General features: G+C 46.7%; 1 protein-coding gene across 1 annotated transcript; it reads left to right on the top strand.

The window, feature by feature from the left end:
• Positions 1-308: 308 nt before the first annotated feature.
• On the top strand, positions 309-16,515 carry BCL2L14 (BCL2 like 14). Its single transcript, XM_052640466.1, has 6 exons — positions 309-747; positions 6,534-6,698; positions 7,618-7,725; positions 9,394-9,461; positions 11,647-11,913; positions 16,477-16,515. Exons 1-6 carry the CDS (start codon positions 309-311, stop codon positions 16,513-16,515), a joined length of 1,086 nt encoding a protein of 361 aa, XP_052496426.1.
• The last annotated feature ends 390 nt before the right edge of the window (positions 16,516-16,905 follow it).

Below are 16,905 nucleotides of genomic sequence, written 5' to 3'. Positions count from 1 at the left end.
CCTCAATCTTTCCCAGCATCAGGGTGTTTTCCAATCAGTCAAGCTCTTCAAATCAGTTAGCCAACGTACTAGAGCTTCAGTTTCAGCATCAGTCCTTCCAGTAAATATTCAGGGTTGATTTTCTTTAGGACTGACTAGTTTGATCTCCTTGCAGTCCAAAGGACTCTCAAGAGTCTTCTCCAACACCACAAAGAGAATAGGTGCTCAGTAAATGCTTACTGACTTTCACCCCATCTCCCCTTTCCTACCAAGAGTAGGTAGCTCTCAGGTGGAAGGACACGTGTGGATTTTGTCATTGCAGCCCCACCATGTGCACTGCCAGCTCCTGTGACCTGGAAGAGATCCCCCTGGATGATGAGGACTCAGACAGCTTGGAGTTCAAAATCCTGGAGTTCTATGTCAAACACCACGTCTTCCAGAACACCTCTGCCGTCCTCTCACCGAAGCACCTGAGAACAAGGAGTCTGTCCCAGAAAGGGGCGGAGAGCTGGCCAGTGAGTGAGGCATGGACTCAGGGGCCATGGCCCTGCAGAAATTCTCAATCCAGCGAGAAGGCCATAAACCTCACCAAGAAAAAGTCGTCTTGGAGGACCCTCTTTGGGGTAGCAGAGAAGGAGGAAGACTCACAGAGCTCGCCTCCGGAAATCCTTGCCCAGGGACAAAGGGTGGGGGGACCTCAGGCCCATCCTTGGAGTCCAAAATGGCCAAGGTCCCGCTCCAGCGTGGACCAGCGCTTAGAGCATAAAGGTAAGCTTTGGGGGACCAACTGCACTTTCTCTCCCACAGCCACTTCTTTCCTTTGTGTGCCTGGGGGTCCACCTCCTCCCACCCTGAGGTAGGGAACTCTTTGAACCTCAGTTTCCCAACCTATTGATACTCAATTCTTTTGTTGGGTTGTTGTTGGTTTTTTTTTTTTTTTTTTTTTTTTTGGCTGTGCTGGGTCTTCGTCTCCGTGCAGGCTCTTCTCTAGTTTTGGAGACTGGGCTACTCCCTGTTGGGGTCTGTAGGCTTCTCATTGCCGTGATTCCTCCTGTTGCAGAGCACAGGCTCTGGGGCTCACAGGCTTCAGTAGCTGTAGCACATGGGCTCGAGAGCACAGGCTCGACACTTGTGGTGCATGGGCTCGGTGGCTCCACAACACGTGGGATCTTCCCAGATCAGGGATCAAATCTGCGTCTCCTGCATCAGCAGGCATATTCTTTACCACTCTGGTTGTTCTGTCATTGTCATGTCTGACTCTTTGCAGCTCCATAGACTACAGCACGCAAGGCTTCCCTGTCCTTAACTGTCTCCTGGAGTCTGCTCAAATTCATGTCCATCAAGTCGGTGACTCAATGTCCATCACCGACTCGATGGACATGAGTTTGGGCATGCTCTGGGAGTTGGTTTAGACAGGGAAGCCTGGAGTGCTACAGTCCATGGGGTCACAGTCAGACATGACGAGCAACTGAACTGACCTGATTAGTGATGCTATCTAACCATCTCATCCTCTGCTGCTCTCTTTTGCTTTTGCCCTCAATCTTTCCCAGCATCAAGGTCTTTTCCAATGAGCCAGCTCTTTGCATCAGGTGGCCAAATTATTAAAGTTTCAGCTTCAATATCATTGTTTGCAATGAATATTCAGGGTTGATTTTCTTTAGGATTGACTGGTTTGATCTCCTTGCAGTCCAAGGGACTCTCAAGAGTCTTCTCCAGTTCCACTGAGCCACCAGGGAACCCCAATTCTCAATCCTAATTGCCCTACTTTCCTTAAGACTGCGCAGAAAGGAAAAGTTTGGGGGTGATGGGTGACGGGACTGGTTTTCTGGCTCCACCATCTATAATTAAGCTTGCTGCCCAAATTCCTAATCCTCAGTGCCAGAGACCAATACAAAGGGAAGATCCCCAGATAGGCTCAGACTGTTCTTCCTGAGGGAAGTCAACTCCCATCCCTGAGCCTCTGCATTCCCATCTGTACACTGGCTTCTTGAAGGTGGATGGAAAGATCAGATAACTATACACAAGAGTGATTTCAAAGTTCAAGCCACTCAAAAAACAACCAAGAAGCATTTTGACAAAATCTTCTTTCAGCGGGACAAAACACATTGTATTGAACATAACATTTTCATGCAAGGCTTTAACAGTGTTGCCCTTCATCCACAGACCTAGGCATAAACATCTTCCCCTCTAACCATATCTTCTGCCTGATGCCCAGATTTTAAAAGAAACCTGCTCTCCTGCTGGGCTGATTGGCCTGTGTCAATAATTAGTCAACAGGTGGCAGTAATGTCTCAAGTTTTAAGTGTTGTGACTGTCAGGCTTATTGGAGAATCAGCGCACGCAATGACAGCTTTAGAGCACTCGCTGCGATCAAGGAAACTTCCATTTCCCATTAGACTTGTAAACTTTAGGGAGGAGAAGTTACCGTTGGGATTATCTGAGGAAATCCTCCTCCCTCCAGGGGTCCTTCTGCTGGGGGTGGGATCTGAGGTCCGGAGCAAACAGAACAGTTTGGCTTGCTTGCCTGTGTGTGTGTTGTCATGTCCGACACTTTGTGACTCCATGGACGGCGGCCTGCCAGGCTCCTCTGTCCATGGGATTTTTCCCAGGAGGAATACTGGAGTGGGTTGCCATTTCCCGCACTCCAGGGGATCTTCCCGACCCAGGGATCCCACCTGGGTCTCTTGTGTTGCCTGCATTGGCAGGCATATTCTTTACCACTGAGCCACCTGGGAAGCCCCGTAGAACAGTTTGCTGCTGCTAAGTCGCTTCAGTCGTGTCAGACTCTGTGCGACCCCATAGACGGCAGGCCATCAGGCTCCCCCGTCCCTGGGATTCTCTAGGCAAGAACACTGGAGTGGGTTGGCATTTCCTTCTCCAATGCATGAAAGTGAAAAGTGAAAGTGAAGTCGCTCAGTCGCGTCCGACACTTGGCGGCCCCATGGACTGCAGTCTACCAGGCTCCTCCATCTATGTGATTTTCCAGGCAAGAGTGCTGGAGTGGGGTGCCATCGCCTTCTCTGATAGAACAGTTTAGAGGCACATAAATAGGTTTTTCTCCTTGTCCTGTTCTTTGAAGTTTGCCAGGAAACAGAAGACTTTACAGATTTAACTTTCTGGCTTTTCTGAGAAAAACAATGTTCTGTATTTCAAGATTACTGAAGGTCATTGGACCTTTGCTTACTTTCTAAAATTTCCAGATCTCTGTGTAGACCTATAGATATTCCTACAAAAGTAGAAATGGTAATCTCCTCAGGAGGCTGAGCTTTAATGATTCACTTAAGTTAGTTCTCCCTCTCCCCTTTCTCTCTCTTTGCTTTCTTGTTTAGGTAATTATGTGGGTGGTTAGCTGGTTCTACTGGAGAAGGCAATGGCACCCCACTCCAGTACTCTTGCCTGGAAAATCCCATGGACGGAGGAGCCTGGTAGGCTGCAGTCCATGGGGTTGCTAAGGGTCGGACACGACTGAACGACTTCACTTTCAATTTTCACTTTCATGCACTGGAGAAGGAAACGGCAACCCACTCCAGTGTTCTTGCCTGGAGAATCCCAGGGATGGGGGAACCTGGTGGGCTGCCGTCTATGGCGTCGCACAGAGTCGGACACGACTGAAGTGACTTAGCAGCAGCAGCAGCAGCAGCTGGTTCTATGCTGGGTGTGACTCAAGAGGAACTTGCCTTCTCTTTCTCTTTTGCCACATGTAAATCAGAACTCAGTAGTTGGTGTCCCCTGGGTTCTTTTAACTAAAGGTCGCAATTTAGCCTGTGCTGCCATTTCAGACACCGGGCTAGACTAAGAACTATGAGATTATGTCCCAAGACCAAAGTCTAGTAGTGACAGGCCTTGGGATGTAGAAAAACAAATGGCAATACCAATTTGAGAAACAGCAACCCAGTTTTTCTGTGAGTCTCTTTTTTCTCCACAGCTGTGATCTGCTGTAACTTCACTGACATAGAGATTATTTTTCTCTCCTATAAAAGAAAACTAGTTTGGCAGTTGAGGCTTGATCTGCCAGTTCCCCAGCCTTTAAGGATTCCATTCTGTTGTCCCTTAGCTAGTGGCTTCCAACCTCAAAGTCACCTTAAACCCCAAGATGGCTGCTCAGATTCCAGCCATCATGTCTACATTCTAAGCAGGGAGGAAGAGGAAGCAAGGAGAAGGGCAAAAGGTTATCATCTTTCTGGATAATTCAGCTCCCTTTTAGAGAGCTTTCTTAAAACTGTAGCCAACTTCTTACATCTCAGTGCCTACACCTTATTGCAAAAGAGGCTGAGAAAGGTAGTTCTGTCAGCTTCCCCTGACATTTCAGGGGTCTGTTACTAAGGAAGATAAAGAAAAGGGATACGAGGTAGGAAATAGCAGACCCCCCTATATGGAATTCTCTTCCAAATGCCCTGTCCTTTCTCTTTAAAAGAAAAACCTCAAGCCAAATGCCTTCCCCACTCTCCTCTCCTTAGCTGCACAATGAGTCCCCAGAATAAACTCCAAAGGAAGGGCAGCCTTTCCATTTTCTCTCCACCCTCATCCAATGTTTCCTTGCCTATCAGATCAGACCAACTCTGATCAGAAGGAAATCTTAAAAAAAAAAAAAGGTATTAGAATGGAAATTTTCTTTTCTTTTTTTTTGCCATACTGCAAGGCATGTGGGATCTTACAGTTCCCTGACCAGGGATTGAACCAGAACCTCCTGTGGTGGAAGCACAGACTCTTAACCACTGGACTGCCAGGAAAGTCCCTAGAAAGGGAATCTTAACCAGATTAATTCATCTGAGTTTCAAAATGTGTTTGCTTATAGATTTTCCTGCACACATTTTGTCTGCATTCCTCCAATCCATAGAAACAGATACACAGGTTAGTCAGCTTGGGGACCACCTCTGTGTCCTCTGATGGTCTTGTGACCACGTGGTGGAGGCTGGGAGATGGGGAGGGACAGCCATGAGGGCCCTCATCTGCCTTCTTTGAAGGCAAGGTGGGCAGAGTGTGACTCTACCATGGAAAAGAACATGCTGATCACCCAACCAACCGCACAAGGTTAGAGAGGCAAGGCGTGCAAGCTTTCCTCTCCCAGCTCCCACGGACACAAGGGAAGGCTCCCACTGGTTTGGGGATCCAGCCTCTTGCCACCTCCTTGCGTGGGTGGCTAGCGTTCACAAGGCGGCTGGTTGGGCTGCAGTAAGGTGATTTAAAAGTGGAAAAGTCTTTTTGGTTGGATTGTTGTTAAACAGAAAGGAAAAGCATTGATCCTCCACTCCTTGACCTCTCCAGTTCTTCTCTCTCTAATCCACTGCTGATCTGTTTTTGAACCCAATGGAGCACCATGATAAATGTGGCTTTTTAAGGAAGCCATTATGCCTTCTTTTTAAAAGGAATGCATTGTGGACAGGGCATCAGTGGCCTGTCAGTGAACACCCAGGAGGGTGATGAGAGAATCTGGGGAAGGAGAATCAGACATCACCTGGCAGCTCCTCAGGAGGTCACTCCCAGCTCTTCACATGACACCCACACCTTGCCTTGCTCATCTATCCTGATTGACAAAGTCTGGGAGTTCCTCTGGGCACACTGACCCTCTGGCCCAAACCTGTTACTGTCAACAAGTCTTATGAATTAAATACTGTTGTTCTTAAACATTACACGATACGACTGCTCCATATCAAAGGCAGAGCTTGTACAAGCTTCTACGTGTTAAGAACGTAGTGACACATTAACAATGGAATTTTACTCCCAAATAACTCAGCAATACTGCCTGCCCTCCTGCCCTAACCCCGTCCTCCACCAGGGGCCAAGTCGACTTGTCCTTCACAGGCCATGACGTTCGGGGCCAGAGCCATTTAAACCTTCATGTCCCTAGATGCTTTACCCTCTAATTACGTGTGCAAACACTTGACATAAGTCTTTTCTTGGATTGTAAATTCTTGAGGGTCATGGGTTAGATTTTATGCATCCTTGTTTACCTATCCACATTTTCTGCATGTTTCCCAGCAGGCGTGGAGGCAGGGAAGACGACACGTGACCATACCAGCAAGGGGGGGGTCCGTGTTTCCTTGATAATAGACTTGAGTCAGGAATACAGCTCAAGAGAAGGGATATTTCTCTCTCCTCAGTGACCAGCCCCCAAAGGCTTGTCACACTGCTGAATGCCTTCCGAAGTGCATAGGGGCCAGCCCTCCGAGATATAAAGGATGCCCCAAAAAAGAATAAAAATAAAAGCGTAATGAGCGTTCCCACAAGGAAAGAACTAAGCACTGCCTTTTGTGTTGCAAAGGGGCAAGGGGACCCTAATTTTGCAAGACTTCCAAAAGAGGGTGCATAGGGATAATTGTTTCAAGGTGGCAATCATTCCTGCGTGCCCCTCCCCCATCCCAGCCTCTGCCAGGCAACTGCCCAGGCTTTCTGAAGAATGCCACCACCTCCCCCCAAAACACACACTCCTGCTCGGCCCCAGGCCATTTCCTTTCCCTCTAGGCCCGGTGTTTTCATTTCGGGCAACCGTGCATACCAATGAGCCAGACAAAGTTCTGGGAAGGGCCTGTCAGCACCGTTTTGTCTTCTTTCAGCCACGGACCCCAGAGTCGCTTCCATTGCCAACCGAGTCGCTGAAATCGTTTATTCCTGGCCGCCGCCAGAAGAGCTCCACAGCCAGGGAGGAGGCTTCAAGTCCAAAGAGGTTCTGGTATTTCAGGGTCTCAAAGGGCAGTCTGGAGCTGAAAGTACCAAGAAAGGTAAACTTCCCTTCTGAGTGTCTGCCCCAGGGTGCGTGTTGGCCAAGCAGAGGTCCATGAGCTCGTATGTATTTATTCAGCTCAGGGCCCCGCCACTTAGGAATCTCTGCTGACCTGCACTCAGGGCACCACAAGCACACGCTGGAGGCACTGACCTTTAGCTGGAGAACCCAGCCCAAGCCAAGGGGAGTGCGCCAGCAGAGGGAAGCAGCATGCCAAGCTCACTGCTAAGTCCAAAGAAAAGTCTCCTATTGAGAGGCAGGAGGAGGTACAAAGCGAGTGCTCAATCTTGTTCACAGGTGGGGGGCGGCAGCGGGGGAATGCAGCATTAGATTTCACCATGTTAGCCACAGCCAAGGCCCGGTGTGCTCAAGCAAGTGCACAGGCTGTAGGTGGAGCATCCACCCAGGAGTTTACACTATTGCCTTGGGCTCCTGTGAAGCAGCAGGGGGCTTGTCAGGCACCAAGCCTAGAGCCTGACATGAAGCACACCTGAGAAGCAGTGACCAGGCTGGGTCAGTTGTCACCCAAACTGGAGCAGCAGGCAGGACTGTGGACCCCAACTGACCTGTAGGAATTCTAGATCTGAGGGAAAGGAAAGGGAAGGTGAAGGTGTTAGTCGTTCAGTTGTGTCCAACTCTTTGTGACTCCGTGGACTGTACTCTGCCAGGCTCCTGTGTCCACTGGGTTTCCCAGGCAAGAATACTGGAGTGGGTTGCCACGCCCTCCTCCAGGGGATCGTCCCGACCCAGGGATGGAACCCACCTCTCCTGCATTGGCAGGCGATTCTTTACGGTCTGAGCTACCAGGGAAGCCCAGAGTTGAGAGAAACAGGACCAAGTGCCCGGGAAGAGGAGTTCAGTCTGACCTTCCCTCACTAATGACTGTCCAGCCTGTGGTTCTCTTTCTCAAACTCCAGTGGACGATGAGGGGCCCAGCTGGCTCTTGAGTTTGCAGCACATCAAGCGACAAGGCAGCAGGGGATTCTACAATCATGGCGGTGCCCTCCCACCCCAGAACCAGACGGGTAAGTGTGTCCACCCTTGCTGTGCTGCCAGGACCACAGACTACCAAAGGGGCTTCGAGTGAGGAGCTGGGAGAGCAGGGACCCCCGGAGAGCAAAAAAAAACCCAAAGTGTTCCTACTTTACTGCTATCTCACGTGTGTCTGGGCCACAAAAAGTGGCGACACGAAGCCAAGCCAAAGCTCAGGCCCCCATCCTCCAGCACGTGAGAAGCTGGGACTGCTGCTGCAGCAGCTTTCCCAGAAAGAGGCAACAGAGTCAGATACAAACTACATATGGGCGGCGGAAGCACCCAGTCCTTCTTCTCCCAGGTGACTTGGGTCTCAGGCTTGCTACCTCGTTGCCCTTCACACGACCTCGTGGCAGGACTTTCCTGGCCTCTCCTCCCCTTCTCCTCCGGGACACACATGAGGACTTCATGACTTCAGAGACTATGCCGCAAGGAAAACATGCTGTTCCTTCAGTAACAGGCTTGTCTCTGTTTGGATTCAACGCTATAGCGATGACTGTTTTCCTAATATTATCTCACTGTTAGCACGTTTGGAGACAAGGGAAAGCAGACTCCGCCTTCCCTGTTCCAACACACACAGCACACACAAACTGGAGCCATCTCTGTCTCCATCTGCCATGTTAGCCTTTGGGGTGGGAGAACTTATTCACTATATTTCCTTTGACTCTACCCTGTTGTAAAGACACAGCATACAAAGTACAGGTTTTAGTTAGATAAGTCCAATCTGAAAGATAATGTTAAAAAAAAAAAAAAGTAGGAAAATAGGTGGGTTTAGGAATGACTTTAATTCCCCAAATTCAGGAAGACTGTACCTTCCTCTTAGGAGGCCACAGTTTGGCTCTGAGTTTTCCAGCAGTTAACACAAAGGATGAATATGATCAAATAGGGGTTTATGGTGTCTACATGGGAAAAGACCACCTGCTCAGGAAAAGCCCAAAGACCTGAGAGACATTTCTTTTAAGTATCAGGGGGGAAGGGACAGTTAGGGAGTTTCGGAGGGACATGTACACACTGCTATATTTAAAATGGATAACCAACAAGGACCTACTGTATAGCAGAGGGAACTCTGCTCAATGTTATGTGGCAGCCTGGAACATAGGGGAGTTTAGGGGAGAATGGATACATGTATATGTATGACTGAGTTCCTTCACTCTCCACCTGAAACAATTACAATGTTGTTAATCGGCTATACCCCAATACAAAATAAAAGTTAAAAATTTTTTCTTTTAAGTATCATTAGAGATAAGCTCATGCATCTTCACCAGCATTCTTTTTTTTTTTAATTTTTATTTTTACTTTATTTTACTTTACAATAGTGTATTGGTTTTGCCATACATTGACATGAATCCACCATGGGTGTACATGCGATCCCAAACATGAACCCCCCTCCCACCTCCCACCAGCATTCTTAGAGCAAATAAGGTGATGAGTTTCACGGTGAGAATCGGGGGACTAGGGGAGGAAAGAAGGGGATGGAGGAGAGGGTGTTCAGAATGCTTTGGGCATCATCAGAAGAGGTGAAATAAGGTTTACTTTGCTGGAAGTTACAAAGTGCATGGTCTTCCTCACTCCCTAACCAGGCTACAAGTTTGTCCCTGGAAACATACAAGATTTTTTTTTTTTTTCTCTTGAAAGAAATAACTGTAATTTTCCCCTGACAGAAGAAGACCAAATAATAGCCAGAATTGTTGAGCTGCTGAAATATTCGGGGGAGCAGTTGGAAAGAGAGGTAGGGAGTGTCTTGAACTAATGGGTTTTCTTTCTGTGTCCCCGCCCTGTACCGGGGAATGGAACTGGACTGATGGTTGTACTCCTTTTTCAAAGTTCTGGTTTCCACTTAAGTCCTAAATTTTATTTCCCTTGGAGTCAAAACTCTTCATGCTGGCAGGGTCTCAAAAATGAATCACTTTGGAAAACATAAGTAAACCTTCTGGAGCCTCCTCGGAATTTTTGGAAAGGAAAAAAGTCACCAATAAATTAAAATTCGCTGAATAGAATTATGAATCTAGTTCCCCATGTAACTGATCCTCAGGGAAGTTTAGACTCTTGTGTTTGCCCTGCAGCCTGAATATCTGTGTCCCAAAGCTGCTCCAAGTCTGGAGTGTTGTCTGAAATCTCCCCCTAGAATGGCCGGACTGTTTTCTCTCAGCAGTTTGGCCAGGGGACGGGTTAGCGTTACCTGGAGAATGCTGGGTTTCAGGCCAGTTAGAAGTTGAGACTGGTTATTCCCATCAGGAACATGCAAGGGTTGCCTTCAGGTAAGGTGGCAGCGGGCAGGCCCCCCTGTGGTCATGGCTTCTGAAGGCATCTCGTCTCTGTGTGTTACCCATGGCTGGCTATGAGGTCTCCTGCGTCTGGCCATCAGGAGCTGGCCTGGGGACACACTCTCTCGCTTTGCAAGGATCCATGGGCAGGAAGCCAAGTCCATGGGGCTCTGCAGGAGGGGTTAACAGCTCTAACTAGCCAGCCACCCACCCCAGTCCACCCCAGCGTGCTCGGTGGCTCCTCAATGCCCTTGTCAGAGGTGTCCCAGAGGATGGTGACCAGGATGGGGGAGGAATATGCAATGGTACAGAATGAGAAACATTGAGGAAACCAAGGCATCAGACCAAAGAAAAGAGGAGGAAATAGGAGAGCTTTGGGCCATAGTAGAGGGTGGTCAGGGGTGCAGAGGAAGCAGAAAACAGAACAGGGCATATGATGACCCTGTGTTTCTCTAGAACTAGCATCAGTGGACAGGAGTACAGGGCAAGTCATTTCTCCCCATTTGAAGGAGGAACCTTGTAGCTCTCAAGGCTGTCCACTGAGACTTCTCTGGTGGTCTAGCTGTTAAGACTCCATGCTCCCAATGCAGGGGACATGGATTCAATCCCTGGTCAGGGAACTAAGATCCCATATGCTGTGCAGCGTGGCAAAAAAAAAAAAAAAAAAGCCAAGGCAGTATTGTTCTTTTTCTAAGACCATGATACTCTAAAGGGAGGAAAGCTAAGAAATAAAACGTTCAAGAGAGGAGTATAAGGTAAAATCAATTGAGTAGAACAATGGAAGGGAATCAATGGATTCAATTTTGTTTTTCTTTTCACATGAACTCAGGTAACTCATGAAGGTTTCCCTGATAACTCTGAGCTCTTGAAGCATCCTGGACACATGCTAACATTTCAAGAGCATTTCCTCCATGTTGGGCACAAGGCCAGGTGTTTCAAAATTACCCTGGGTTTCCCTGGTAGCTCAGACGGTAAAGAGTCTGCCTGCAGTGTGGGAGACCCAGGTTCAATCCCTGGGTTGGGAAGATCCCTTGGAGAAGGAAATGGCAACCCACTCTAGTATTCTTGCCTGGAAAATCCCATGGATGGAGGAATCTGGCAGGTTACAGTCCATCAGGTTGCAAAGAGTCAGCCACAACAGAGCGACTTCACTTTCACTTTTTTCATAGGGGCTGTCGCCCCAGTTTAGAGATGACATAAGTGAAACTGAGAAGTTAAGTAATTTCTCCAAGATTGCACAGCTAATAATAAGTGGAGCAGGAGTTTGAGCCAAAACAGCGATTTCCAGGTTGTGGATTCTGCCCATTACACAACCTCTAACAAAGCACCTTTCACTGGGTTACAAGTGTCAGTGGACTCTGAGCCCCTTGAGTGAGGATACATCTTAATCGTTCATGGTACCTACCACCTGTCCTAAGTGCTAGGAAACATTTGTTGAATGTCCTGTAAATGGGCTGTTCAGTCTGTATTGGTTCCCACGGAAGGAAATCACAAAGAAAGTCCATGCCCTGTGGTCCTGCAGGATATGGTTCCACATTTGAGATTAGAAACCAGGGTTTTCCACTGCGTGTTTCAGTTGCCCAGTGTTCAGCTGGAGAGTCTGCCTGCCCAGCCAAGGCTGACATATACTGTTTCTCCTCTCATACACAGTTGAAGAAAGATAAAGTTTTGATGGCCTGCTTCCTGGATGGGTTATCCTATCCTGTTGTCAAGACCATCACAGACCAGTTCCTAAGGGGCGTGGATACCCGGGGAGAATCAGAGGTCAAAGCTCAGGGCTTTAAAGCTGCTCTTGCAATAGATGTCATAGCCAAGCTCACGACCATCGACAATCACCCCATGAACAGGGTGCTGGGTTTTGGAACCAAGTACCTGAAAGAGAATTTCTCACCCTGGATCCAGCAGCATGGTGGATGGGTAAGTGCATTCTATCTAAAAATGAAATCTTCCCAGAACTCAGGGGGCACGGCATGTAAAGGGGTTTTTTCTGGGGGTTGTTTTTTTAAGTGAAGGGAACACATCTTTGAAGCGGTTCTCATGGGTTTAGGACACTTGAGTGGCAAGAGATTTACCCCATTGATGGGAACATATTTTTAGTTATTATCTTCATTATCAATAAATATTTACTGAGCTCCCAAAGGGTATGTGGGGTATGTGAGTGAGAGGAGAGGGACTGGTCAGACAGAACAGGAAATGAAGAGATGCTGAGATATAAAATGTTTGGATAGATACAATTTCTGTTTTCACAAATTTTGCAGGCAACGGAAGTCTGGCAGTGAGACTAGGAGAAGTTCCTTATTCTCTCAGGGTTGTGGGAATAATCTTTACACAGAGGTTCAGGGCTTATGACATTTTGTCATTGCTGTGGGGACCCAGACATTCCGACAGGGACATTTTGATACAAACTGAAGAGCAGTTTAATTTTCATCTATTTTTAAATTATCTGCTATCAGGCAAAACAGACATCTTTACCCTGATTCCTCAGCCTCAGCCCTTCCCCTACCCTTTTCCTTTGAGACTTCCTTAAAACTGTCCTGTTCAAATGGCCTCATAAGGGGAACCTTTTCAAAGTGCTTTATCCCAGAGCTCTAAACCTCAGCAGGCATAGGACATTTTTGTCTGTTACAGCCCTTCCTAGGAGGACATGCTCTACTATCATGAGTCCTCTTTCTACTAGGGTGGTCCAGAGGCCAGGAAAAGACCTGAGTCTGCTCTGGGCATGGCCAGCATGACCCCAGGGCCTCCAAACAGGCTTAGTCTCTTGGCTACCAGATGGGAAGTAAGCTGATCATGCCTATGGGGCTGATGTGCCCACCACAATCACTGGTAGCTGCCCATTAAACTACCCAGACTTCTGTTCTTTCCTATTTTCCACGGTCGCACCAGATATGATAGCCCTTAAGTGGCTAATCTGAGCTTCCCAGGTGGTGCCAGTGGTAAAAGAACCCACCTGCCAACGCAGGAGATGCACGTTCTACCCCTGGGTCAGGAAGATCCCCTGGGGAAGGAAGTGGCAACCCACTCCAGTATTCTTGCATGGAAAATTCCAAGGACAGAAGAGCCAGGTGGGCTACAGTCCATTGGGTTGCAAAGAGTCAGACATGACTGATGTGACTGCAGCAGCAGGAAGTGGCTAATCTGAACAAGGCTCTTGAGTACTCCAAATTCAAGCTGCCTTAACTCACGGAGGAGGATAGATTCCTGAACATCACTTCAGATTTAACAGCTCTAAGGCCCATCAAGACCAGGGCCCCCTCAAGTCCCGCCCCAGAGCCCCTCCTGACTACTCCAGCTCAAGACCCTTAGCAGCCTCTGAGCCTTTACGACACTTTATATTTGCACTACAATTATATACAGGAAATTACCATCATTGTTGGTCTTAATATACTCTTCCAGAGGGACTGTAAGTATCAACTGGATTTGCAAGCTAGTTCTCAAAATCTAGTTAACTAATGTAACTGAAATGCCAAAAAGTGTTCTATGAAAAATAGTGTTTCTATACCAAAAGTACAAACAACAAAAGAAGAAATAAAAGGGACTACGTCAAGATTAAGAACATTTCTGCTTCAAAGGATACCATCAAGAAGGTAAAGAGACAACCCACAGGATGGGAAAAAGTAATTGCAAATTATATATTCAGAATATGTAATAAATTCTTACAAGTCAACAATAAAAGAACAACACTCCACCAATTTTTAAAATGGGTAGTCAATTTGAACAGACATTTCCAGGACTTCCCTGGTGGTCCAGTGGTTAAGAATCCACCTTGCAATGCAGAGGATGTGGGTTCGATCCCTGGTCAGGGAGCTAAGATCACACATGCTGTGGAGCAACTAAGCCTGCGCGCCACAACTGCTGCACCTGTATGCTCTGGAGCACGTGAGCCACAGCTAGAGAGTCAGCACACCGCAACAAAAGATTGTGCATGACACAATGAAGATCCCACGTGACACAACTGAGACCCGACACAGCCAAATGAATCGGTACTTTTTAAAAACAGACATTTCTCCAAAGAAGATTTACAAATGGCCGATGAGCACATGAAAAGATGTTTGCTTGACATCTGCATTTCAACATTCAGTTTAGTTCAGTCGCTCAGTCGTGTCCAACTCTTTGCAACCCCATGAACTGCAGCACGCCAGGCCTCCCTGTCTATCACCAACTCCCGGAGTTCACTCAAACTCACATCCATCAAGTCAGTGATGCCATCCAGCCATCTCATCCTCTGTCGTCCCCTTCTCCTCCTGCCCCCAATCCCTCCCAGCATCAGAGTCTTTTCCAGTGAGTCAACTCTTCGCATGAGGTGGCCAAAGTACTGGAGTTTCAACATTAGGAAAATGCAAATCAAAACCACAATGAGATACCATTTCACACCCACTAGCATGGCTAAAACAAAAAAGACAAGTGTTGGTGAGGATGTGGAGAATTTGAAGCCCCATACATTGCTGGCTGGATTCTAAAATGGTCCGACCTCTTTGGAAGACAATTTGGCAGTTCCTCAAAATGTTAAATGTAGGGTTACCAATTCCATTCTCTGTCTATACCCAAGAAAACAGAAAACAAGTGTTCACATAAAAGCTTGTACATGAATGTTCAGAGCAGTATTCATTATTTATAAAGGCCCCAAAATAGAAACAACACAGAAGTTTTTCCATGATGAATAATGCATGGAAAAACCAAATGTGAAATATCCATACAGTGGAGTAATATTCAACCATAAAAAGGAATTAAGTATGGACAGATGGATGAACCTTGAAAACATTATGCACAGTGAAAGAAGTCAGACAAAAAGGCCATATATTGTATGATTCCATTTATGTGAAATGTCCAGAATAAACAGATTTGTAGAGTCAGTGATTTCCTAGGGCTTTGGGGAGAAAGAATGGCATGTGACTGCTAATGGACACTGTTTCTTTCTGTAGTAATGAAAATGTTCTAAAATCAGATAGAGCTGATGGTTGCACATCTCTGAACACACTAAGCGCCACTGAATTATACATTCTTAAAAGGGTGAATTTTATACTATATTTCATGAAATCTGTCATTAAAAATAGTGGTTGTAATTCTAATAAGCAAATAAAAAGAATAAGTTCTATTATTTTTTAATTTGGCTGCTAGTGCTAGAGAGAAAAACAATTCCAATCAGAGAAATCAGATGGATCTTTGGGGGTAGAAATAATAAAGTGAATTTTCAAAGGCTTTATAATTTTGTGGCACTAGTTCTTTATCACATGTATTTTCAATTCAAAATTATTAGTTTACTTTTCCAGGTCATCATAAATCCTAATCTTAAGTCTTGGCCACAGTTAGGTTTAATTTGGAGCACAAAGCTAGAAATTAGGAGAGGGAAGGGAAAAAAATAAAGGACTAATTTTTTCCAAAGTCAGAGACAGAGTTGCAAAAAATAAAGGATGCTGATGAAAGAATATTTATGAGTCGACATGACTATGGGAATGTGGAGAAGACGTGGATTGACAGGTGAACTCAGTTTCACTGAACAGGAATGAGGGGACACTGGTGGCCAGCCTTCCCTTGCCCCAGGGATTTCAGTGGCTCTCTGGAGTGTCCCTGTAGTGGTGTGGAAGGAGAAAAGCTATTCCTAGGCATACAATTTCCAGGAGCCTCGGGGCTCCTAAGTATTATATCTCAGCATTCCACATTGCACAGGAGTGCACCAAATCTTCCCAATGGAACCACAAGCCTATGAATGCAGGGTTATGTATTTCATCCTCTTCTTTCTCTCTCGTGGTTTCCATTACCTTCACATAAGTCACAGATGCTCAGCCAATACTTGGAGAGCAATGTGTGTGTTAGTTTCTCAGTCATGTCTGACTTTTTAGAGCCCACCAGGCTCCTCTGTCCATGGGATTCTCCAGGCAAGAATACTAGAGTGGGTTGCCATTCTCTTCTCCAGGGGATCTTCCTGACCCAGGGATAAACATGGGTCTCTCACATTGGAGGCAGATTCTTTACCATTTGAGCCACCAGGGAAGCCCTGGAGAGCAATAATTAATTAGTCAAATCAGTGAATAGTGACTCTATCCACAAAGCATGCCAAACAAGCCATGATTTGATTTTCATTTATTCCTTGGCCCTTTTTGTCTCACTTGAAGCACTATTCACATAGCTATCCTGTGGTCCTGCAACCTCACCCCTTCTACCGCACCTTGAAAGGAGAGATTAGCAACCTCCATAGTCATCAACCTTTCTGAATTTAAATACAGCATCAAAGACTCTTCCCATCTAGACTCTTCCCACACTCAACCCTGAGTGTGTAACGTAAGTCCTTAGCTGGTGTTTTCCTTTCAGGCATACCAAGGATGCTAGTCACCTTTCCAAACCCTCCCCCAACTCTAACACGTCTCCACGCCTCGGGTCAGGCTTGGGATGAGAAAGCAGAGTTAACAGGCATATGTTTTCACTTCAATACTGAATCAAATTTGGAATCCTAAAAACCTATTTCTCATTTTCCCCTTCTAGGAGAAAATACTTAGGATACCACACGAAGAAGTAGACTGAGACATCAGAGGATCTGTAACCTGGAATACTCATGGTTCAGCTCTGGTCTCATGTACACTGGTCTCAGCACAGACTACGGGAGAAAACACAAATGGAAAAGGCAGATGGAGCACCAAAGGCTGAAAAACCATTACTTCTGCAAGTCAAGAGGCATCAAGAGAGACCTTGACTGTTTCCGGCTCCTAGGATGTAGAGCATAGCCTCTGGCATCCGTGTTTTCAGGTTGTCCACTGAGTATGCAAGAAAGTCTAGGAAGACAAGTGATAACCTTCCATTCAAATGCTTACAACAGAAACCATCACCCAACCTCTCTTGGCCACTTTAGGGAAAGTGCGTGACAGACACTTGTTGACCTCATGAAGGTGAAATGATAAATGGCGCATATGCTTA

The sequence above is a fragment of the Budorcas taxicolor genome, chromosome 5 (assembly GCF_023091745.1).
Source record: "Budorcas taxicolor isolate Tak-1 chromosome 5, Takin1.1, whole genome shotgun sequence".
NCBI lineage: Eukaryota > Metazoa > Chordata > Mammalia > Artiodactyla > Bovidae > Budorcas > Budorcas taxicolor.
The sequence above is the reverse complement of the archived record's forward strand: the minus strand, read 5'-3'. Positions and strand labels throughout refer to the sequence as shown.